Source organism: Salvelinus namaycush, chromosome 39, assembly GCF_016432855.1.
Source record: "Salvelinus namaycush isolate Seneca chromosome 39, SaNama_1.0, whole genome shotgun sequence".
Taxonomy (NCBI): domain Eukaryota; kingdom Metazoa; phylum Chordata; class Actinopteri; order Salmoniformes; family Salmonidae; genus Salvelinus; species Salvelinus namaycush.
The window spans coordinates 4,967,656-4,991,455 of record NC_052345.1 but is presented as its reverse complement, the minus strand read 5'-3'; the positions used below and the strand labels follow the sequence as shown (position 1 = coordinate 4,991,455).

The 23,800-nt window shown below is 44.4% G+C and overlaps 4 protein-coding genes across 6 annotated transcripts; 1 reads left to right on the top strand and 3 right to left on the bottom strand.

Annotated features, from left to right (window-relative positions):
* Positions 1–752: 752 nt before the first annotated feature.
* On the bottom strand, positions 753–5,013 carry LOC120033048 (GTPase IMAP family member 7). Its single transcript, XM_038979333.1, has 4 exons — positions 4,581–5,013; positions 4,338–4,403; positions 2,372–2,598; positions 753–1,962 (listed from the first exon to the last, which is right to left on the bottom strand). The coding sequence occupies exons 1-4, from the start codon at positions 4,753–4,755 to the stop codon at positions 976–978; spliced, it is 1,455 nt and encodes a 484-aa protein (XP_038835261.1). The 5' UTR covers positions 4,756–5,013; the 3' UTR covers positions 753–975.
* Positions 4,806–7,429, bottom strand: LOC120032470 (GTPase IMAP family member 7-like). The gene is made up of 4 exons (XM_038978575.1): positions 6,579–7,429; positions 6,143–6,376; positions 5,223–5,901; positions 4,806–4,837 (listed from the first exon to the last, which is right to left on the bottom strand). Exons 1-4 carry the CDS (start codon positions 6,921–6,923, stop codon positions 4,806–4,808), a joined length of 1,290 nt encoding a protein of 429 aa, XP_038834503.1. The 5' UTR covers positions 6,924–7,429.
* A 3,297-nt stretch (positions 7,430–10,726) lies between these two features.
* On the bottom strand, positions 10,727–13,429 carry LOC120032899 (HMG domain-containing protein 4-like). 3 transcript variants are annotated; one of them, XM_038979134.1, is made up of 6 exons: positions 13,409–13,429; positions 12,559–12,742; positions 12,225–12,361; positions 11,584–11,808; positions 11,267–11,395; positions 10,727–11,048 (listed from the first exon to the last, which is right to left on the bottom strand). In XM_038979134.1, exons 2-6 carry the CDS (start codon positions 12,731–12,733, stop codon positions 11,004–11,006), a joined length of 711 nt encoding a protein of 236 aa, XP_038835062.1. In that variant the 5' UTR covers positions 12,734–12,742; positions 13,409–13,429; the 3' UTR covers positions 10,727–11,003. The 3 variants fall into 3 exon arrangements, with proteins under 3 accessions (XP_038835062.1, XP_038835061.1, XP_038835060.1); XM_038979133.1 differs by lacking the exon at positions 13,409–13,429 and adding an exon at positions 13,332–13,350; XM_038979132.1 differs by lacking the exon at positions 13,409–13,429 and adding an exon at positions 12,927–13,248.
* A 2,101-nt stretch (positions 13,430–15,530) lies between these two features.
* Positions 15,531–20,396, top strand: LOC120032519 (heme oxygenase-like). Its single transcript, XM_038978652.1, has 7 exons — positions 15,531–15,667; positions 15,928–15,976; positions 17,474–17,585; positions 17,929–18,144; positions 18,629–18,901; positions 19,361–19,478; positions 19,649–20,396. The coding sequence occupies exons 2-7, from the start codon at positions 15,930–15,932 to the stop codon at positions 19,774–19,776; spliced, it is 894 nt and encodes a 297-aa protein (XP_038834580.1). The 5' UTR covers positions 15,531–15,667; positions 15,928–15,929; the 3' UTR covers positions 19,777–20,396.
* Positions 20,397–23,800: the final 3,404 nt, after the last annotated feature.

Sequence of the window (23,800 nt, the reverse complement as noted above, 5' to 3'; positions counted from 1 at the left end):
GCTTGTAGGGTGAACTACGGAGGCCCCTGAGGATCAGATCACACAGAGGAGTGGTGGTTGGTGTGGTAGGGGTTGGTGTCCTAGACCTGCTCTATCCAGTCCTACTGATACAAGAGGCCTGGAGGGTGAGGCAAAGCAGTCTGGGACATGCAGATAATACCCCCTTGCCTCTGCCTCCTCTCTGGGGTTTATTACATATTGCAGGACCAACTTTACATATTGTAACCATGAAGCCATGTTCCATCTGATAGGAGCAAATGAGGCCTTCAAACCCAACTGAATGATATTATCATGCAATGTGTTTTATTAGCATTAATAAAAGCATTAACTATATGCACAATAGTAGTTTAACATTTAAAGAAACCATGTTGAATGTAATTTGTCATTTGTATAATAATGCCGAGTTATTTAACAAGTCATAATTGTAACAGCTGGAAAAGAAATACAACAAAACATTAAAGTAGTCAATGAGAACCGGTATTTGCTGCAAAACAACTTACACATCAGTATATGTTGTACAATGTTACCAACATTATGTTCACAGATATACAATATACAATGTTACCAACATTATGTTTAAGCAATAAGGCTCGAGGTGGTGTGGTCTATGGCAAATATACCACGGCTAAGGGCTGTCCTTAGGCACGACGCAACGTGGTATATAGCCGTGGTATATTGGCCATATATCACAAACCCCTGAGGTGCCTTATTGCTATTATAACCTGGTTACCAACGTAATTAGTACAGTAAAAATAAATGTTTGTCATACCCATGGTATACTGTCTGATATACCGCGGCTGTCAGCCAATCAGCATTCAGGGCTCGACCCACCCAGCTTATAATCACAGATATATACAATGTCTGCACAGTCACAGGCAATCACCTGTGGATATATCGTTGGTAGAAACCTATCACATAATCTCTCATAAAATGCTGTACTGTACATCCATATCAACTTGTGTGGATCTGACTCTCTCACTCAGTTTTCAACACCTTGTCCAACATTTCTCCCTCTATTCTCCCTGTGGCGTCTGTCTCTTCTGCTGAGTTCTTTGTCTTGCTAAACCTCCTTCTCCCCACCTCAGTGACCACAGATCCAGCAGTGGCCCCTATAGCGCCCCCTATGGGCCCTCCAAAGAACACGCCCACCACCCCACCCAGCAGCGCACCTCCAGCCGTCAGCTTGGGGACCTTACTCGCTACCTTACTCGCTCCCGCCCCCACCGTCTCCCACACCGAGCGAAGGAGCGACGAAGACCATGCAGAGGAGGACGAGAGCGAGGGAAGATTTTCCAATTCCAGGGCGCTCACACTCTTCTCCGCCTCCTCTCTCGTTCTCTCTATCTCCTCCTCATCCACCTCTTCCTCTGTCTCTCTCAAGGGCTGCATGGAGTAGGAATGAAGCGCTTGTCTCTTCACCTCCTCTCCTCTTCCTCTCCTCTCCCTCACTATCTCCTTCTGTCTCTGTCTCACCCTATCCTCCGCCTCCTGGAAGAGCGGACAGGAGAAACACTCTCCTCCTCCCTCTCTCACCGTCTGCTCCACCTTCTCCAATAACTCCACCACACTCCTCCTCTTCCTCTCCTCCTCCTCTTCTCCTCCGCTCCCTCTCTCCATCACATGATACCGATCCCCACATCGTTTAACCAACTCCAACAAATCTCTCCTCTGGCTGGAAATATACTTCTCCACTCCTTCCACTCCCACTTTCCCGCTCTCCTTCAACCGATCGGAGTGAGTGAAGAGGACCAGGGTGTGGGTCCGGACCGCCCCGGGACCAAAGACTTTCTCTAGGGCCCCTAGAGCCTGTAGCTCTGCCTGGGCTGGTTGGTCCACGGGGACACAGAGGATGAAGGCGTGGGGGCCAGGGGCCGAGAGGGCCACACAGGACGACAGCTGGGAACGGACCACGTCTGGAGGGTGCTCGGAGCGGAACCAGTCTGGAGTGTCCACCACTGCCACCTGGAGGGGGAGGGAGGATAAAGAAGAGGAGAAGAGGATTTGTTCAGGTCTGAAATTACTGGCATGTAGCTGGTCATTTGAGGTCACTACTATATTGATTTTACTGACGCAAAAGTTCAACTTGACCCCCCCCCCATTTACTGTGAAAGTGTTTACAGTCATTAACACTATAACATTCTTAGACACAATACTTGATGGTTTTCAGTTTGAAACAAGTCAAACTGCAGACCTCAATAGAACTCAATAGAACTCAATAAACCTCAATAGAACTCAATAGACCCCAATAGAACTCAATAGACCTCAATAGACCTCAATAGAACTTAATAGAACTTAATAGAACTCATATTATTCAATGATTAAGAAAATAGAAACCCAATAAAGCTGTAATAACGATTAATCAATCACTAACCCGTCTCCCGGCGACGAGGGCCCTGCTCTTCTGACAGTCCTGAGTGACGGCTGTGGTAATGTCTGGTCGAGACACAAACTCCTCCCGACCCAGTATGATATTACCTGCTGCACTCTTCCCTGACCCTGACCTACCCAGCAGAACCACACGCAACTCTGACTGGGAGGAGGAGGAGGAGGGGGAGGAGGAGGTTGTCTTCTCTCCAATGCTGTTGATTCTGTGGCAGACTGACAAGGACAGACAGTATGTTTAGATCTCTCCAAAGCTGTTGATTCTGTGGCAGACTGACAAGGACAGACAGTATGTTTAGATCACTCCAAAGCTGTTGATTCTGTGGCAGACTGACAAGGACAGACAGTATGTTTAGATCACTCCAAAGCTGTTGATTATGTGGCAGACTGACAAGGACAGACAGTATGTTTAGATCACTCCAAAGCTGTTGATTCTGTGGCAGACTGACAAGGACAGACAGTATGTTTAGATCACTCCAATGCTGTTGATTCTGTGGCAGACTGACAAGGACAGACAGTATGTTTAGATCACTCCAAAGCTGTTGATTCTGTGGCAGACTGACAAGGACAGACAGTATGTTTAGATCACTCCAAAGCTGTTGATTCTGTGGCAGACTGACAAGGACAGACAGTATGTTTAGCTGACAGGACAGACAGTATGTTTAGATCACTCCAAAGCTGTTGATTCTGTGGCAGACTGACAAGGACAGACAGTATGTTTAGATCACTCCAAAGCTGTTGATTCTGTGGCAGACTGACAAGGACAGACAGTATGTTTAGATCACTCCAAAGCTGTTGATTCTGTGGCAGACTGACAAGGACAGACAGTATGTTTAGATCACTCCAAAGCTGTTGATTCTGTGGCAGACTGACAAGGACAGACAGTATGTTTAGATCACTCCAAAGCTGTTGATTCTGTGGCAGACTGACAAGGACAGACAGTATGTTTAGATCACTCCAAAGCTGTTGATTCTGTGGCAGACTGACAAGGACAGACAGTATGTTTAGATCACTCCAAAGCTGTTGATTCTGTGGCAGACTGACAAGGACAGACAGTATGTTTAGATCACTCCCAAAGCTGTTGATTCTGTGGCAGACTGACAAGGACAGACAGTATGTTTAGATCATCTCCAAAGCTGTTGATTCTGTGGCAGACTGACAAGGACAGACAGTATGTTTAGATCTCCTCCAAAGCTGTTGATTCTGTGGCAGACTGACAAGGACAGACAGTATGTTTAGATCACTCCAAAGCTGTTGATTCTGTGGCAGACTGACAAGGACAGACAGTATGTTTAGATCTACTCCAAAGCTGTTGATTCTGTGGCAGACTGACAAGGACAGACAGTATGTTTAGATCACTCCAAAGCTGTTGATTCTGTGGCAGACTGACAAGGACAGACAGTATGTTTAGATCACTCCAAAGCTGTTGATTCTGTGGCAGACTGACAAGGACAGACAGTATGTTTAGATCACTCCAAAGCTGTTGATTCTGTGGCAGACTGACAAGGACAGACAGTATGTTTAGATCACTCCAAAGCTGTTGATTCTGTGGCAGACTGACAAGGACAGACAGTATGTTTAGATCACTCCAAAGCTGTTGATTCTGTGGCAGACTGACAAGGACAGACAGTATGTTTAGATCACTCCAAAGCTGTTGATTCTGTGGCAGACTGACAAGGACAGACAGTATGTTTAGATCACTCCAAAGCTGTTGATTCTGTGGCAGACTGACAAGGACAGACAGTATGTTTAGATCTCTCCAAAGCTGTTGATTCTGTGGCAGACTGACAAGGACAGACAGTATGTTTAGATCACTCCAAAGCTGTTGATTCTGTGGCAGACTGACAAGGACAGACAGTATGTTTAGATCTCTCTCACATTTAGATGAAATGGGGAAAAGTTAAATAACACCATAATTGATATTGTTGTGTTACACTGAGAAGTATGTGACTTACAGGTATTAACAACTTTCTGGGATGGTTTTGCTTCGAGTTCGGACAGCTGTGAGAGTATAGCGCCCTCTAGAGACAAAAATATAAAATTACAACAGATGAACATAGTCTAGTGAACAACCCTTCATTACCACACATTACTTTCAGTGTCATAGTAGTTTGTTTGAGCTTGGTTTGAGTAATGGACATATACATCCATACCGAAGTGTGACTAGCAGACAGTTTCCATACAAAAGGGGTCTTTACCTTCAGTCAGATGGAAACTAGGGATCCTCGTGAACAGTGCTGGACCACCATTCTGGGCCTCTGTTGGCTGCTGCTGTGGTGTTGGTGTTGGTGTTGATTGAAGACAGTTAACCAAGGGTTTCACAGTCACTTTCTCTTCCATATCTTCCCCCTCTTCCCTTCTTTTCCTCTCCATCTCTTCCCTTCTCCTCTTGATCTCTTCCCTCTCTTCCTCTCTTCTTCTCTCTATAGCAGAGTTAGGTGTAACCTCTCTTTTCCTGTTTCCCCAATATCTGCGTGTCTCTGTGTTGGTGACGTGTCTAGATTCCAGTTCCCTCTCTCTCTCCCTCGCTTGTTCTTCCACCTTCTCCTTCAGTTCCCTCTCTCTCCCCCTCGCTTGTTCTTCCACCTTCTCCTTAAGTTCCCTCTCTCTCCCCCTCGCTTGTTCTTCCACCTTCTCCTTCAGTTCCCTCTCTCTCCCCCTCGCTTGTTCATCCACCTTCTCCTTAAGTTCCCTCTCTCTCTCCCTCGCTTGTTCTTCCACCTTCTCCTTCAGTTCCCTCTCTCTCCCCCTTCTCTTCCTTCTCTTCTCCATCTCATCTTTTCTTCTCTTCTCCCACTCTTCCTCTATTTTTCTCTCCATCTCTTCCTTCTCTTTCCTGCTCTTCATTATCTCATCCCTCTCTTTCTTTATCTTCTCCAGCTCTTCCTTCCAGTTTTCCATCTCCTCACTCTCTTCCCCTCTCTTGATCTCTTCCCTCTCTTCCTCTCTTCTCCTCTCTATAGCAGAGTTAGATGTAACCTCTCTTTTCTGGCTTCCACAATATCTGCGTGCCTCAGTGTTTGTGACGTGTCTAGATTCCAGCACAGTCTCTTTCTCCTCCTTCACTTTGTACCTCTTCAGTTCTCTCTCTCTCTCCCTCGCTTGTTCTTCCACCTTCTCCTTCAGTTCCCTCTCTCTCTCCCTCACTTGTTCTTCCACCTTCTTCAGTTCCCTCTCTCTCTCCCTCGCTTGTTCTTCCACCTTCTTCAGTTCCCTCGCTTGTTCTTCCACCTTCTCCTTCAGTTCCCTCTCTCTCCCCCTCGCTTGTTCTTCCACCTTCTCCTTCAGTTCCCTCTCTCTCCCCCTCGCTTGTTCGTCCACCTTCTCCTTCAGTTCCCTCTCTCTCTCCCTCGCTTGTTCGTCCACCTTCTCCTTCAGTTCCCTCTCTCTCTCCCTCGCTTGTTTGTCCACATTCTCCTTCAGTTCCCTCTCTCTCCCCATCGCTTGTTCTTCCATCTCTCTCTGCAGGGTGTTTTGTCGTATGTAGCATCCTCTGTTCTTTTGTACCATGTTCTCCACCTTCAATAAAGCACAGTGCCTCAAATATAAAATACCAACAGGGTAGTTAAACGTATTTGCAACATTCCGTGGACATAGCAATAAAGTATTTGAAAGTGATGTGTCAATAAAGTGATGTGTCAATAAAGTGGGTGGGTCCTACAAATTGACAGTAGAAGCACATAGAGCACATACAGGCACTACATCAATTGGATCCATTGTTATCACTATCATTATAAGATGGGATGGTTGTCATGGTTACCTTCTCCAGCAGCTCCCTGACCTGCTCCCTGTCCTGCGGTCGGCGGTTGTTGATGACATGGTATTGGCCCCCACACCTGTCAATCACCTCCCTGAGCCCAGGGTCCTCTCCCTCCAGGTACTGTCCCGCCCCCCGGCCCATCAGGTAGTCTCCACAGGTGAACAGCACCAGGGTGTGTTTCAACACCCCCTCCCCAAACACCTCCTCCAGCTCAGCGGGCACTCTGCGCTCCACCTGGATCAATTAGGACGATGCAAATAGATGGTATTCATAAGCACAATGTGCATCATTAAGTCAAACAAAAGGAAATAACACAGAACATAGAGACTGTTCAAGACTCACAACACCATAGTAAAACTACATGACAAAACACCAGAGACACAATAACAAAGAAACATAGAACTTCTCTGAACGATTAGAGAACTATTAGACCCACCTCAGTGAACTGGCCGACAGGAACCAGCAGCAGGAAGGCGTGTGGCCCCTGGGCAGCCAGCTCAAGTGCCCTCTCTGTCTCCTTCCTCACCCCAGCCTCCATGTGGCCCCCGCTCCAGTACCAGCGAGGGGCCTCCACCACAGTCAACCTCCGGCCCTCAGAGGCCCCACGCCTCAGCTGGCAAAGCCTGGGGGAAGAACCAGAGGAGGAAGGAGAGCCGGAGGAGGACTGGCCCAGGAGGGTGTCTCCTGACAGGGTCTTGCCACAGCCGATGGTCCCTAGGAGGACCAGGCGGAGCTCTGGCTCTGGAGTTCCGGCATGGCTGCCGGGGAGGACGTCAGTCATAGCTGAAAGAGAGAGAGATTGGTTACAGATACTGAAGAGGTATTACTTACAGTATGCCTGATGGTCAAGTTGATGTTCATTGGCGTGAATAAATGACTTTGTTCTCCATACCACTAGTTATCAGCATGGGAATAACATGTAAGGGTGTGTGTCTTTGTCTGTAGCCGCTGGCTTTTCTCTCACACCCAGTCTGTCTAACTGCCATGATTAACACACCTGAAAGTTAAACTGGAAATGTGGGCTGGGTTGCCTCCTGTCTTATCATCTAACCTAGGTCAGTCATCCTATGACAATTATAATTCAGAAGATAATCCAGAAGAGATGTTACAAATAAATGCTTACTGTCAGTGAACACCTTTGAAGTTGTGTGTCTGGTGTGTGCGTATCTATCTTTCAATTGTAATGTGTGTATCAGAAATGCAAAGGTTCAAGTTACAGGTGAGGTATTTTCTGTGTTCACTGATCTACCTATGTAGTGTCAAACTTTCCTCCTCTATTCTCTCTGTTCTCTCCCCATCTCTCTTTCCTTGTGTGTGTATGCATCATGTGCATGGGTGGCCAATTTCCAGCCACACCCCCACACGCCTGCCAGGCCTGTCCAACTACATTCTGTTTAGAACAACGTGTGGAGTAATACACACAATGTACACTTCATGCTCATAGTAACAGAACATAAAAACCGTACAAACAGTACTACGTATACAGCATGTAGGCCTACTTCCGTTAGATACTCCCTGACAACCTGTTGTTTCTATCCCGTGTTTCTAACCACAGATGACCATATCCTGTCAACTCTTAACACTCCTATTCTCCTTGCAGCGAAACTGGAACAGACCTGATCCTGTGCGTTATGAGCAGTTTAAACAACCATATCCTGTCAACTCTTAACACTCCTATTCTCCTTGCAGCGAAACTGGAACAGACCTGATCCTGTGCGTTATGAGCAGTTTAAACAACCATATCCTGTCAACTCTTAACACTCCTATTCTCCTAGCAGCGAAACTGGAACAGACCCGGTCCTGTGCATTATGAGCAGTTTAAACAACCATATCGTTTACTGCCTACACATGGCAGGGTGGCATTGCATCAGGTGTTGAGGTCAAATGAAGACCTCCGTGAGGTGTAGGAGAAACAGTACTGTAGCAACAGCTTCACTTTCACAGGCGTCTTGATTTAGATTAGATCACGTTAAATATGAAGAAATTCAAGGCTTTTAAATACCTTAGAGTCTATGATATGTTCAGTTTTAAGAACCCTCCTGACTGACATACACGGTGCACACATCAACCAACTAAATCTACTGAGGTATCACCCTTACCCAGATAGGAGTTTGTTGGAATGGGTTGCTGGGTTTTCTGTCTGTATCCCTGTACGTCTTCTCCTTCCTTCTCTCAGATGAACCCAATCGCTCTGAACCGACTTGTCTCTCCTATATAATCCTTCTCACCTCTATCAGTCTGTTATGGCAACATCTATCCTTCATCTACCTCTAAATACAGCCAAACTACATGGATTAAGGAGTGTCAGTATCACTGAGTCACCGGTCTACCTAGTACACACTCCCTTTCTCTGTCACACGCTGAAACACAGCAACATTCTCTGGCTCTATTGTTCAGAGGCTACACCAGGTATTCCGTGGAGAGGCGGAGTGGTAAACAGTGACACTCATGCCAAACGTTCACCACAGCCAATGAGGGGTACATGGGTGGCGATGGCCTATGATGGAGAGAGTGGGTACCAATCTACAGTACCAGTCAAAAGTTAATAAACCTTCTCATTCAAGAGTTTTTCTTTATTTTTACTATTTTCTACAATATAGAATAATAGTGGACATCAAAACCACTAAATAACACATACAGAATCATGTAGTAACCAAAAAAGTGTTTAACAAATCAAAACATATCAAACAAATCAAAACATATAAAACAAACCCTTTGCCTTGATGACAGCTTTGCACTCTTGGCATTCTCTCAACAGGCTTCATGAAGAATGCTTTTCCAACAGTCTTGAAGGAGTTCCCACATATGCTGAGCATTTGTTGGCTGCTTTTTCTTCACTCTGCATTCCAACACATCCCAAACCATCTCAGTTGGGTTGAGGTTGGGTGTTTGTGGAGGCCAGGTCATATGATGCAGCACTCCATAACTCTCCTTCTTGGTCAAATAGCCCTTACACAGCCTGGAGGTTTGTTTGGGGTCATTGTCCTGTTGCTTCTCTGTGGGAACCACACATGAGGAGATCATCCGTTCACCTGCTCTGCGTCTCACAAAAACACGGCGGTTGGAACCAGAAATCTCAAATTTGGACTCATCAGACCGAAGGAAAGATTTCCACTGGTCTAATGTCCATTGCTCGTGTTTCTTGGCCCAAGCAAGTCTCTTCTCCTTATTGGTGTCCTTTACTAGTGTTTTTTTGCAGCAATTCGACCATGAAGCCCTGATACACTCAGTCTCCTCTGAACAGTTGATGTTGAGATGTGTCTGTTACTTGAACTCTGTGAAGCATTTATTTGGGCTGCAATTTCTGAGGCTGGTAACTCTAATGAACTTATCCTCTGCAGCAGAGGTAACTCTGGGTCTTCCATTCCTGTGGCGGTCCTCGTGAGAGCCAGTTTTATCATAGCACTTGATGGTTTTTGCGACTGCAATTGAAGAAACTTTCAAAGTTGTTGAAAATTTCCAGATTGACTGACCTTCTTGTCTTAAAGTAGTGACGGACTGTCATTTCTCTTTGCTTATATAGGGCTGTTCTTGCCATAATATGGACTTGGGCTATGTTCTGTATACCATCCCTACCTTGTTACAACACAACTGATTGGCTCAAACGCATTAAGGAAAGAAATTCCAAAAATGAACTTTTCCAAGGCAGGTAAGGTTACGGCTAGATGTTCTTTACCAGTCGGCCATCAGATATTCCACCAATGCTCCTTATAGGAAGCATCACTGCACTCTATACTCCTCTGTAAACTGGTCATCTCTGTATACCCGTCGCAAGACCCACTGGTTGATGCTTATTTATAAAACCCTCTTAGGCCTCACTCCCTCCTATCTGAGATATCTACTGCAGCCCTCATTCTCCACATACAACACCCGTTCTGCCTGTCACATTCTGTTCATCAAGGCAAAGGGTGGATACCTTGAAGAATCTCAAATAGAAAATATAATTTGACTTAACTTTTTGGGTTACTACATGATTCCATGTGTTATTTCAGTTTAGTCTTCAATATTATTCCACAGTCTAGAAAATAGTAAAACTAAAGAAAAAGCCAGGAATGAGTCCAAGCTGGTACTGGTACTGTATATGTGATGGTACATTATGAGCTAGATTAGTTCTACAGGTATGGCTGAATATCTGGGGTGTGTACAGCAGGACGCAACATTTTGGAATGTTCAGAGAAATATGCTATGTAGAACAAACATGCCTCTTTGATATGTAGAAAAAGGAATCACATTGGCTCTATTCATGGCATTTCTAGTCGATCTGCAACGTTCAACAACTTCTGGCAAATGAACATGGCCCTGGAAAATGATACCCAAGTAGCAAGATACCCAGTACAGTGTCTTACAGTTAAGGTTAGGGTTAAACCAGAAGAAGCACTCTAGCGTCTCAGGCATTGTCTGACATCCAGTCAGTCTAAAAGTATGTGGCTGTTGTGAGAACAGACACTGACAGTCTTACGTGATGAGTCAGAGCTCAAGAAGTGGAAATGATTCTCTTAAATAATCAAAGTATTTCATCTGGAACAATAATGAATGAACCGTTGATTAGAAGCACTTGCCAAGTTAGAAAAATATCAAAACGAGTGCATGAACAAAACACGTTTTAATTGAACACATAAAACAATGAAACTAAACAAATGGTTTATCTTTCAAATTCAATATGAACCCAGATAACTTTGGATAGAGGTAAAGTAGAGCTCTCCGTGCAGATTGGGACGTCGCTTAAGCCCCTCTTAAAACAAATGGCTTATTTTCCCCCATCCCTTCAAAAGGCCCCAAACAGACAGGAAGGAACATCTTTTCAAAGTATGACAACGTCCTGCTTGCCCTGGTTAAGGCTCTTCTCCTCATCAGACAGACTTCACAAACCAGGCATCACATAGGCAATGTTGTCCAGAGTCTTTGCCTAGAAGAAAGACAGTGATAATAGAAGTTGGTGGTGAGGGTCCTAATCATTTGACAGCTACTGAATTTGTGTGTGTGTGTGTGTGTGTGTGTGTGTGTAAGCCTCACCAGTGTGTGTGTGTGTGTGTAAGCCTCACCAGTGTGTGTGTGTGTGTGTGTGTAAGCCTCACCAGTGTGTGTGTGTGTGTGTGTGTGTGTGTGTGTGTGTGTAAGCCTCACCAGTGTGTGTGAGTGTGAAGGGCAGCTGCGTAGCTCGGGGACCAGAGAGGTGAGACAGGCCAGGGGAGCCAGGGCACACAGTAGAGAGTCCAGTAACACAGACAGACTACCTGACACTGCCATCATCTCCTAGAGAGAGACAGAAAGAGAGACAGACAGGGAAAGAGACACAGAAATAAAGGGAGGGTCAGGGCAAAAGAGAGCGAGATTCATCAAACTATCAGCAACTTCAATCAAACAATGCTTGCATTACATGTCCGTATTCAGTAGCCTTTCAGTGTGAGGACAATGAAGCCAACCGTGTTCAACCAGCCCACCTTAGTTCCCTGAAGCCGGTGGCCAATGTGAGACAGCGATTCCCCCAGCAGCTGTAGGTGGGCCGCCGCGTTCACTGGGTCTACCTCAGGCCCTGTCAACATGGGTGAGTCTGTGGTATCAGGGGTCATGAAACTGCAACTAGCTGTAGAGGCCTCCGCTCTTATCTCGTTCTGCTGGTCGTCCATGTACATCCAGAACGATGGCATGGTAGACTCATCCCTACTCTGGGAGAGGAGCGGGGGGGAAAAAATGAGGGATGAGTAAGAAGCAGAAAAGAAGATCAGTGGAAGGAAACTTACCAAGCACTGCCCTCTGCTGTCCATTTTACACAATAACACCTAGAAGCTGCTCTTTTAGACACAGATCTAGGATCAGTACACCCTCCCTATATCCTTAACATTAATCACTAGTGGGGAAATGCTAGGCATACCTTAGGTCAGTGTCTAGAGGGCAACTTGGTCTTCCTCTTACTAACCAACTACAGAAAGAGGCCTTAGTCCCCAGGTGAATCTCAATTGTATTTTTGTTGATTCCTTGTATCCTCTCCTTGACTCCTTCTTAAACCTCATCAGAGGAGAACGTCTGAGGCTGCAAGGAATCAAGGACATAAAATGGAGACTCACCCCACCTATTCACTCACTTCCTCAATTCTCTCCCCCTCTGTCAACCATTCGTCTGGTGATTCACAGGTCTGGTGGTCATACTGGTGATGGGAGAGAACATACAACTCCGGTCCTGCACTGCCATTGGTCCAACTGTGGGGGTGGGTGTGGTCACCTGTAGAGAGTACGTAAGGATGCAGCACCTATGAGATTGAGCCAAAATGACAGGGAGATGTGCATCCCAAATGGCACCCTATTCCTTACATAGTGCACTAGTTTTGACCATGGTCAAAAGTAGTGCACTATGTAGGGAACAGGGTGCCATTGCTCTAAATGTCATAGTCACGCTCACTATGTATCCGCGTTCCAAACCTGAATGTCTCCTCTCCTTCTTGTATGACTTCTTGCATTTGCGTTCTTTGACAACAAGTTGTTCCTCGTCCGCCACTAGGTCATCATCCTCATCCCCCTCTCTCAGGAAATCTTTGTAGGATCTTTTCTTCTCCCTCTGACTGCGGCTGGTCACAAGGCCCACCTCTCCCTCCATCTTCTACACCTGGGAAAGAGAGGCAGTAATATAGACATTAAAATCGATGGACATTACATGATACAATGTATAGGTTCAAATCTACTGAATAGGCTACTATTGCAAAGACGCTGCTTGGGCACACTGGCAAGAACATGCATTTGAACCTCCTAACAGGTGCATTCTACCACCTCTAAACAAACACTCTGCCTACCTGCTCCGCACAAATGTAAACGCAGTACGGAGGTGGCTATGTTGCTCAACAGCTCGCGGTAATTTCGATTATGAAATAGCTATGTGTTTTTCAACAACGAATTGGTAGCAGATCAAGAGAGCTCCGTTTCGGCTTTCCGATGTGTCGACAAATAACTGATGGACCATCTCCAAACTTCACCCACCGCTTGTCGCCATCTTTGAAGAGTTCAAAGTTTGCTGTGCTCACACGCGCTGGATAACGCACACCGTGGTGGAGGCGCGTGGCTTACGTAAAAAGAGACTTTGGCCTATACTTTTCATAGGCTAACAAAATCAGTATTATTGGTTGAAAGTATTATTTACAAAACATTGCAATGTATGTTACAATTTTGCCGTGTGATAAAAATCATATGTTTTTACTCACAGACTGTCAGGCTAGCCTACTCTACTCAATTTATGGGTGATAAATCGTTGCTCCATAATTTCCTGAATTTGAGTCACCTTCGCTGGCGGGATGATTTCAACACCATTGGAATGCGAGTCCCTGCTGGTACAAATTCCGTGGACTCATGTTTAGGAAATGGTCGAATCGTTCTCACCCCATTTCTCCCCCTTCCCTCACGTCCGCATAGTCGCTGAATCACGGTAAGCGTTCAAAGCAATATTCTTATCGCTGACTGCTTCGGCATGAAAATCACGTCCTAAACCTTTATGACCAATTATTTTATTGCTACAATTTGGCACACCAGTTATACACAATCTATATATTTGGCTGCATTGTTGCAGACTTGCAACAAAGTTACAGTTATGGATTATTCTCCATTAAATAAATTAATCTTTAAACTAAATCTTATGGCATCAAAATCGAATAATTATACCCTTATAATGCATAACCATATTAACAATATCAGTCATATATGAATCATCAACTGATATTAGACCTAAGAGGGAATTAAATAGGAATAGTTGTTTACTTCTCAGTGTGATACATCATTGCCAAATTGCCACTGCCATTTCCAGGCATGATTGAGTGCTTTGTTGTGACAGAGAGAGGGAGGTTGAACTTGGCTGTCAGAGATGAGTCAAACAGCATTGCAGCACACTGTGTGTACAGAAACAGTGGAGACTATTTAGGTTACACTGTTAACAATTAAACCAACAGGTGTCTATTCATCTGTCTATACCCATGTTACTTGAATGTACTGGACAGTACATCCACAGAGACTTAGTCTAGTGGAAGGAGGCTGAGGAGTTCAACAAAAGAATACACAACTACAAAGTACAGTATAAGGTGCTAGAACCTTAAAGGGTTCTTCAGCTGTCCCCATAGGAGAACACTTTGATTAACCTTTTTTGGTTGCAGGTAGAATCTTTTTGGTTCCAAGTAGGCTAGAATCTTTTTGGGTTCCATGTAGATCCCTTTCCATAGAGGGTTCTACATGGAACCCAAAGGTGTTCTACCTGGAACCAAAAAGGGTTCTACCTGCAACCAAAAAAGGTTATCCAATGGGGACAGCCGAAGAACCCTTTTGGAACCCTTTGTTATACGTGTGTATTTGGACTTCAAGTTCACTGTGTCTGTGACTCATATTTTAGCTAGACATTGCACTTGAACATCAGGAGAGTGCAATGTCAGCGAGTCCATTATGAAATGTTGCTATGTATCAGAAAGTAATGACACATAAACCACGATGTGACCTGTACGTTGGGTAATTGTTCTTACCTCTTCTGCATTTACTGTTGGGGAATTTACAGTATTTCACGAGTTTATGAAAAATGTATTCAATCACATGTATTTCATTACCTTTTTAAAATATTTATATATATATATATATGTATATATATAATGGGACAGTAAACCGTACATAATTGACCCACAAAGAGCCAACTAGCGAACTTCAAGTAGCAAACTTGAATCATCAAACATTAGATTACTACCACCTCTTGACAAAACACAACATAGTCATGTGATTGTGCTGTGTAGTTTACACAGAGTCCGGATTTCAACACTCCTCCCTCTGCTCCCCAGAGTGCTGAAGTTGCACTGTCATGTTTAGTTAGTGCTGACTTCTGATCCCTCCTCCCAGCCTACATTCCTGTCACCATTCCATGTTGTTCCTAAAGTTGCTCTGTCATGATTAGTCCTAGTCCCTCCATACTCCCCAGTTGTCCATTGCTATTCCCTCACTCCTCCCTCTTCTTTCCAGGGTGGTAAAAAAAGTTAGTCATGTTTACTCTTGGTCCCCCCCTCCCTCCAGTTTTTGATTTATGTTCCTAAAGTTGCCTTGTCATGTTAAGCATTGGGCCCTCCCTCCAGTTTTCCAATTATATTCCTAAAGTTGCCTTGTCATGTTAAGCATTGGGCCCTCCCTCCAGTTTTCCATTTATATTCCTAAAGTTACCTTGTCATGTTAAGCGTGGGTCCCTCCTCCCCCAGTTTTCCATTACTAGTATTCCTAAAGTTGCCCTGTCATGTTTAGTCCTAGTCCCTCCCTCTACAATGTTCCCATAGCTGTTCCTAGCAGAGCTGTTGTTGAGTCAGGTTTACTGCTTCCTGTTTCTCTCAGCTCAGCTAACCCGTGAAAGAGAAAAAGGGAGGGAGGAGGGGAGGACAGTATAAAGAGAGGTAGAGACCGGAGAGGAGGCACACAAAGTAAGGATTGTACACTTAGGGACAAAGAGAGAGAAGGAGAAGACAGTCTATCATTGGGGGAATATAACAACAAAGAAAGGACCAACTATTGTAGAACTTGTGAACTGGTGAGTGAAAAAACTGATTTACAATTTGACTTTTGTGCCATTTCTGGGTCATAGCTTTCAGTCATAACTTTCTATAGCAACTGACATTGCAATTCCTGTTTGGGTCATATAGCAACATGCAAGTATCTGATGTGTGATCATTTTAAAGGCTTATTATCAACATACATATCATGTTTATATGGTATACTCTGTTATAGATCATACTGTATGACACCGTATTATCTCAGTCATATTGATGGTTTTCTCTGTTGTAAACACAGATATGGAGACAGAGAAGAAGATGCAGACACAAGTGGAGCTCACAGACAGGTAAGGCTGTGAACTGTTGTTACAGCCAGCAGTATACATGCTACTGATTTCTGTGTTTTGATTTAACTTAACAGACAGTTAATATACACTGTCTCTGTGCTTGCCTCTACCAAGCATATGAAGATCTCAGACAACCTGAACTGTTTCTTATAAACATGCTGCTTTTGCAAGAGACAGTGTTTCCTGGGGTGTTCTTCTGAGTAGGTGTCTATTGCTCTGATCTACTTGCCGTCACCTGCAGTATCTTATCTTCGTTAGCAGTCAGCCTCCATTGATAGACCCGTCTCCTGCAGTATCTTATCTTCGTTAGCAGTCAGCCTCCATTGATAGACCCGTCTCCTGCAGTATCTTATCTTCGTTAGCAGTCTGCCTCCATTGATAGACCCGTCTCCTGCAGTATCTTATCTTCGTTAGCAGTCAGCCTCCATTGATAGACCCGTCTCCTGCAGTATCTTATCTTCGTTAGCAGTCAGCCTCCATTGATAGACCCGTCTCCTACAGTATCTTATCTTCGTTAGCAGTCAGCCTCCATTGATAGACCCGTCTCCTACAGTATCTTATCTTCGTTAGCAGTCAGCCTCCATTGATAGACCCGTCTCCTGCAGTATCTTATCTTCGTTAGCAGTCAGCCTCCATTGATAGACCCGTCTCCTGCAGTATCTTATCTTCGTTAGCAGTCTGCCTCCATTGATAGACCCGTCTCCTGCAGTATCTTATCTTCGTTAGCAGTCTGCCTCCATTGATAGACCCGTCTCCTGCAGTATCTTATCTTCGTTAGCAGTTAGCCTCCATTGATAGACCCGTCTCCTGCAGTATCTTATCTTCGTTAGCAGTTAGCCTCCATTGATAGACCCGTCTCCTGCAGTATCTTATCTTCGTTAGCAGTCAACCTCCATTGATAGACCCGTCTCCTGCAGTATCTTATCTTCGTTAGCAGTTAGCCTCCATTGATAGACCCGTCTCCTGCAGTATCTTATCTTCGTTAGCAGTCAGCCTCCATTGATAGACCCGTCTCCTGCAGTATCTTATCTTCGTTAGCAGTTAGCCTCCATTGATAGGCCTGTGTTGGTTTTCCACCTTTAAGTGACATGTCACCCAGCTGTTCTATATGTCAGTGGGCATTCCCCGTCTCAACCTTCTGTCAATCATCACTCGGTGTGTGAACTGGGTCATGTACGCTCAGTGTGTAAGACAGTCTTTATCACAGGTTGAAAACAGAAGTTAACATGACCCCCATCTCTCTCTCTCTCTCTTTATCTCTCTCTCTTTATCTCTCTCTCTCTCTCTCTCTCTCTCTCTCTCTCTCTCTCTCTCTCTCTCTCTCTCTCTCTCTCTCTCTCTCTCTCTCTCTCTCTCTCTCTCTCTCTCTCTCTCTCTCTCTCTCTCTCTCTCTCTCTCTCTCTCTCTCTCTCTCTCTCTCTGTGAACAGTACAGTAATGGTGTAACTTTACAGGTTGAATACAGGGGTTAATGTGTTTTCCTCTCTCTCTCCCACAGTGATCTGTCGGAGCAGATTAAAGCTGTAACCAAGGACAGCCATGTCAGAGCAGAGAACACTGAGCTGATGCTGGCCTACCAGAGAGGAAACGTCAGTCTGACACAGTACAAGGTAATCAATCATTAACATATCATTAATAAAGACAAAGATGAGTATTCATCTATTCATATCTCTGTTTAAACCTCTGCTGCATGTTAGTAAATGGAGATACTAGCAAGTACAACGCAATTAGTCTTGTGATTCCTTATCTACACTGTAATTCCCATCAGTTGATCCGAATCTTCAGTGTGGACATGCAACATTTTTCAAGCTGGAGCGCCGTGCATCATCATGCTCCATCATTCTATCATGTACTGCTAGAAACTGTTGTGGGTCAAGGTACTGTATTTTGTATATAATGGAAGTATTGAGACTAAACCCTAGTTTATATCCTTTCCTTATCTCCTTTCCTCAGCTTCTCCTGTGCTCCCTCTATGAGATCTATCAAGCACTAGAGGAAGCTCTGGACAACAACTCCAACCACCCAAGTGTCGCGCCTATATACTTCCCCCTGGAACTAGCACGGCTGGAGTCAGTGGAGAGAGACCTGGAGCATTTCTATGGGCAGGACTGGAGAGAGAAGATTGTTGTACCGGCTGCCACTAAAATATATGCCCATAGACTCAGACAGGTGTGTATTAAACTGGACTGGTCTGGAGTCTAACCTACCAGCTACTATGGAAGTTGACTCGTACCATAATGCTTTATAACAGGGTTTCCCAAACTCGATCCTGGGGCCTCCTCTGGGTGCATATTTTAGTTTTTGCCCTAGCACCACACAGCTGATTCAAATAACTACCTCATCATAAAAATGTCATTATTGGAATCAGCTGTGTACCTTTGATTATTTGAATCATCTGTGTAGTGTTAGGACAAAAAACTAAACGTGCACCCAAGATGGGCCCCAGGACCAAGTTTAGGAAACCCTGCCTTATGTAACCATGAAGGGGGCAAATGAGGGTTTCAAAAATCCAATGTAAATTCAGCCAAACGTTAGAAGTTGAGACACTTTTTAAAATAATTTGGTTACTTGGAATGGGTTTATAGTGCATTCACACCAATGACTGTACTGACTCTCTCTCTTTCTTTCTCTCTTTCTCTCCTTCCCCCCACAGATCGGCAAAGACAACCCTGAGTACCTAGTGGCCCACGCATACACCCGCTACCTCGGCGACCTATCTGGCGGACAAGTCCTTGGCCGCATTACCCAGAAGTCTCTGGGGCTGAAGGGTGGCGAGGGTCTGTCGTTCTTTTCCTTCCCGGGCGTGAGCAGCCCCAACCTGTTCAAACAGCTGTACAGGAGTAGAATGAACAGCATAGAGCTGGAGGAGGAGGAGAGGAAAGGAATGCTGGAGGAGGCTGTCAGAGCCTTCGAGTTGAACATCCAGGTGAGGAGGAGTGGAGGAGGAGGAGAGGAGTGGTGGAGGAGGAGGAGGAGGAGAGGAGTGGAGGAGGAGGAGAGGAGTGGAGGAGGAGGAGAGGAATGGTGGAGGAGGAGGAGAGGAGTGGAGGAGGAGAGGAGTGGAGGAGGAGGAGAGGAGTGGAGGAGGAGGAGAGGAGTGGAGGAGAGGAGTGGAGGAGAGGAGAGGAGTGGAGGAGAGGAGAGGAGTGGAGGAGAGGAGTGGAGGAGGAGGAGAGGAGTGGAGGAGGAGAGGATGGGGGGATGATGAGGAATAGGGAAACGGAACAGCCATGGTTTAGGGGTGATATAAGGTTAGATATTAGGGTTGGTGTTCAACTATAAGCTAAGTGAGTGCCGTTTAGTTTTTTTAATGAGCTTCTTGGCTCTTTGTACATAAGATGGCTGACTTTTGACTGATGTTGTCTTGCCTCTATCTGTGATGCAGGTCTTTGACGATCTTCAGAAGATGGTGTCTGTGACAGAGAGGGAAAGTGAGCTCATGCATACGACAACCAGAAATAGATGCACAAGACACACGTCGACACACTCCAAACTGGCTGATGGTAAGTTACACACACTCACACATACAGACACAGGCATAGACACACACACACGCACATGCATGTGCGAACGCACGCACACACACACACACCGGTTGAATATGATGACGGTGATATTTAGTACATATGCAGTTAGTGTGTTAGATAATACTAATAATTCCTCCTTTTCTCAGGAGAGAAACTGACGGCTAGATCCCTTCAGATCCAGACCAGTCTGGTCAACGCATCACCCCTCTTCAGAATGGTGCTGGGGATCTGTGTAGCCCTGGCAACGGTTGGCATGGGAATCTATGCTTTCTAAAGTTGTAAAGAAGTGTTTTCAGCAAAGTAGTATCCGTCCATAACAGAAGATTACCCTAGACCTAGATGATGTTGGGAGTATTTTTGTACTTTAAAGACCTTAGAGATGATGAAGGACCCCATATTTTATAATGTTGTTGATCCTAAATAGTTTTAAAATGTGTTAAAAAACTAAATATTGTACATAAGTAAGTAATAACTTAGTAATATAAATTCTCATTGTTCCTGTGTTGTATGTAGCCACATTAAACTATGAGTTAGGATGTGTGTGATATTGATACATGTCCATGTGTCTGACTGGCAGTACTGACTCAATGTACCAGTATAAAATCACTAGTACACTACTAATAGACTAGTACTCCTGAACATTTTGTGAAATTTCTGTATCTTTTATCAATGTCACTGTGAAAATGAGAGCAACATGAAATCTATCCTTTTTCATTTACAATCTCAAGATTTAGCAGTTATTACTGTAATATTTCTACGTGTCGAAAATCCATTTTTGTAAAGTCAGTTATACTGTTTGTGAAATTTGTTCAACAAAAATATTTGTATATATTGTATATATTTGTACATTTTTTAATAAAAAGAGTATACCATATGGGGTATAAAATGCACAGATCATTTCTTCATCGTCTACATGATTTAAAATCCTTTCGTCAACATCCAACCACAGAGTAACAATATAGATTGAACATGTCGTTTTATCTCAATCAGTGTGCATAAAAAAAGTTACATTAATATACTTTAAAATGAAGAAAACAACAATAAAATAGGAACAAAAAATACAAATATCAGGCTGTTACAGTTCCGTTCTAGTAGGAGTCTTGTGGGGTTTCTAATCAGAAATGCCAAGGCCCAAATCCCATCATTCTATTTCCCAAATAATAACAGACAAATGAAATAACAATGTCAGGCTGTTAGAATTCTCTTCTAATATACGAGTCTTGTGGTGGTAATAGGCTTTAGAAGCCCCTTCATTACATTTCCTTCTGAAGATGTTGCGAATCCTCCTCATCTTCTTTGGTTTGTCATGCTCCACTTCCTGTCCAGCGCAGTCCTCGAAGACTGAGAAGGCTGGTCATCTTCTTTGGTTTGTCATGCTCCACTTCCTGTCCAGCGCAGTCCTCGAAGACTGAGAAGGCTGGTCATCTTCTTTGGTTTGTCATGCCCCACTTCCTGTCCAGCGCAGTCCTTGAAGACTGAGAAGGCTGGTCATCATCTTCTTTGATGGTCTGGAATGTGGTGCTGGTGGCATCAGAAAGAGGTGCTTCTCTAGCCTCAGCCTCATATACCAGCTGTAGATAGTTCTGTTGTAGGATGGGCTCCAGAACTTAGAGCATGGTTCTCCATCATACTCTGGGTAATAAGTCCCTCCTTGTTAGCAGCAAACCGATCAGGTACACTCTTAGCTATCCACAGAGCTACAAGGCAAACCTCATAGAGGTTGAAGATGTTTGATCCCAGTCCAAGTGCTCTCGCCAGCACCGTTCTGGGGCCTAGTATCTCCTCCAGGTTCTCCATGATGTTCGTGGCCACTGTTGGTCAATTTCTTCAACAAATGATCAGGTCTATATAATTATCAAACATACATTAGTAATGGAAAGGAAACACAGACTCTGTTTAAAATACTCCTTTAGTAATACAATTTGTAGGCAGAAGTTGGTACGGAGTACAATATAACAGTATATGATAGTTTCCCCCCAAGTTCTGCAAAATGTCTAAGACATCCTGTAACTCATATATCCTCTCCCAGTCCTCCTTGCGTGAGTTTCCCTGGCAACAACATTTTAATAAATCTAAACTCCCCTGACAGCAGTAACCATCTTGTGGGTTGGACCGAAACTTGACCTTTCATCACAAGTATAGAGTCATAACAAGGTGAACGAGTGTAAGCATCTTCTGACAGGGAGCTGGTTTCATCAGGTCTGTGGCAGCCTTGTGTTCTCAGAAAACCAGATAACCATGGTGGGATCCAGACAGGAAGAGTCTGAACGTAGACACCTTACATTTAAGTCATTTAGCAGACGCTCTTATCCAGAGCGACTTACATTTAACCTTTATTTAACTAGACAAGTCAGTTAAGAACAAATTCTTATTTTCAATGACGGCCTAGGAACAGTGGGTTAACTGCCTTGTTCAGGGGCAGAACGACAGATTTGTACCTTGTCAGCTCGGGGATTTGAACTTGCAACCTTTCGGTTACTAGCCCAACGCTCTAACCACTAGGCTACCCTGCCGCCACCTGCCGCCAACGTCACCTTCTGATAGTGTCTGAAGGTCACAACACTCAAAGCAGGTGTTAACAACACAGAGAGGTCTCCTGAGGAGACCTTACCGTTTATCATAACATCATTTATTGAAAGGTATAAGGCCTTGGTTTAACCCTCTTCACCACCTCCAAGTGATCTGTGGACTGCTGAAGAGTGTTGACCAGCTGCCCCCCGTGACCTGGCTCCCATAACAAGGACCATAGGAGAGCTTCTGCATCCTTCAAAAGAGGGGTGACCTTCAGAGAAAGTCAATTCTGAAAGGGTTTGTAATTCACTTGAAGAATTACCTGGGAGATAATGTCCTGATGGTTTAACTGAGCACCACGACCTGCTTCGGGAAGGTCTTGGAGGCAGCTCGTCACCTTGGTCCCGATTTCAGTGAGGGCTCTTTGGACGATGTCCCTTGTGCTGTCTCTTTCTGCCGCCATGTCCACCAGGATCTCCACGACCTCCCTGACTTCCTGTGGAATCTCCACCTGGAGCATCTCCTCTGACTTGATCTCAGGTTTGGCATGTTTCTCTGCGTTGTCAATGAAGAGCTGCTGCTGCTCCACAATGAACTTAACATGTATTTCTCTCTTTTCCATGTGATCTCTAAATGCTCCTCTTATGACTTTTGATAGAGGTTAAAACAGCAGTCTATGATAAGATATTTATATATTACATTTTCAATCAATTTGCAAAAATGTCTACAATCCTGTTTTGACTTCGTCATTATGGAGTATTGTGTGTAGATGGGTGGAAAAAACAACAATTTCATCCATTTAGAATTTCGGGCTTTAACACAACAAAATGTGGAATAAGTCAAGGGGTATGAGTACTTTCTGAATGCATAGCATGTATTCCTTATGAAACACACAGCATGCCTCTATTACTACAGTATTACACTGAAAATAGTCACAAACAGGGATAAGAGGAGCCGGTCATTCCAGTAGACCGGAGAGACGGGCATCGCTCCACATTGAGCTCTCTCCAAATATCCTGCTTGATGTTGACGAGCCTGTGCCGACTCCTCACCTTCAATGTCTGTCTGTGAGTTTGAATGTAGTGGAATACTGAGTTGCATATTAGCAGTGGCAAATGTTTATACGAATGAAAGCATTTACAACTCATTTTGAACACCTGACACACTTGACAACGTCATTTTGATCAGGCTATTATGGATCTTTCACATCTCGCTGGTTATAAAGTGAAGTATATTTCTTACCAGCTCAATGAGGTAGGGGTTTCTCCACTCTCTCTTCCTGAAATCTACAAATGAAACACAGAATGCACATCAGTCACTTTGTGTCATATATTCAGCAAAGAGACTTTTGGCCATGTATTTAGATTCATTATTAGCTAAACAGGAAAGTGTTGGACAGGTTGACTGCCTGTGGACCTTGAGGTCTCTCTCCCTTTTTCAGGAAGGCTTTCTCAACATTGAAGAGGATCCATCCTCTCATGTGATTGACAGTGATGTAGGTTCACAGTGCAGCCTGCCCCTGAGGAGTCAGGAACTCTCTGATGAGCTTTCTCTATAAGACAGGCCATCATTAGCTCTGGAACCAGTGAGCAGAGCGCTAACTGGCCATTAATTTGAACTCATACAAACTTATAAGGGATATGACGGGCCACATTTTACCTATTATTTATCACTTCCTATGTAGGTCTACATGTTTTTTTTAAATCTAGGAAATGTTCTTACCTGCTCATCAAGGCATGACAGAAGCCACTATGTGTGGATGCACTGGAAATGCATGTTCACTACAA

Bases quoted from the DNA above. Each gene is read 5' to 3' on its own strand.
- LOC120033048 (XM_038979333.1), bottom strand. From the start codon at position 4,755: ATGGAGAGGAAAAGAAGGGAAGAGGGGGAAGATATGGAAGAGAAAGTG. The intron at 4,404-4,580 runs GTAAAGACCCCT...TTTTGTCTCTAG, and splicing joins TAGTTTCCATCTGACTGAAG to AGGGCGCTATACTCTCACAG. The intron at 1,963-2,371 runs GTTAGTGATTGA...CTCCCCCTCCAG, and splicing joins CCCTCGTCGCCGGGAGACGG to GTGGCAGTGGTGGACACTCC.
- LOC120032470 (XM_038978575.1), bottom strand. From the start codon at position 6,923: ATGACTGACGTCCTCCCCGGCAGCCATGCCGGAACTCCAGAGCCAGAG. The intron at 6,377-6,578 runs GTGGGTCTAATA...TAATTGATCCAG, and splicing joins CTGTCGGCCAGTTCACTGAG to GTGGAGCGCAGAGTGCCCGC. The intron at 5,902-6,142 runs GTAACCATGACA...GCTTTATTGAAG, and splicing joins TCAGGGAGCTGCTGGAGAAG to GTGGAGAACATGGTACAAAA.
- LOC120032899 (XM_038979134.1), bottom strand. From the start codon at position 12,733: ATGGAGGGAGAGGTGGGCCTTGTGACCAGCCGCAGTCAGAGGGAGAAG. The intron at 12,362-12,558 runs GTTTGGAACGCG...TACTCTCTACAG, and splicing joins GAAGGAGAGGAGACATTCAG to GTGACCACACCCACCCCCAC. The intron at 11,049-11,266 runs GTGAGGCTTACA...TCTTTCTTCTAG, and splicing joins CTTCACACTCACACACACTG to GCAAAGACTCTGGACAACAT.
- LOC120032519 (XM_038978652.1), top strand. From the start codon at position 15,930: ATGGAGACAGAGAAGAAGATGCAGACACAAGTGGAGCTCACAGACAG. The intron at 15,977-17,473 runs GTAAGGCTGTGA...TCTCTCCCACAG, and splicing joins CAAGTGGAGCTCACAGACAG to TGATCTGTCGGAGCAGATTA. The intron at 17,586-17,928 runs GTAATCAATCAT...TCCTTTCCTCAG, and splicing joins TCAGTCTGACACAGTACAAG to CTTCTCCTGTGCTCCCTCTA.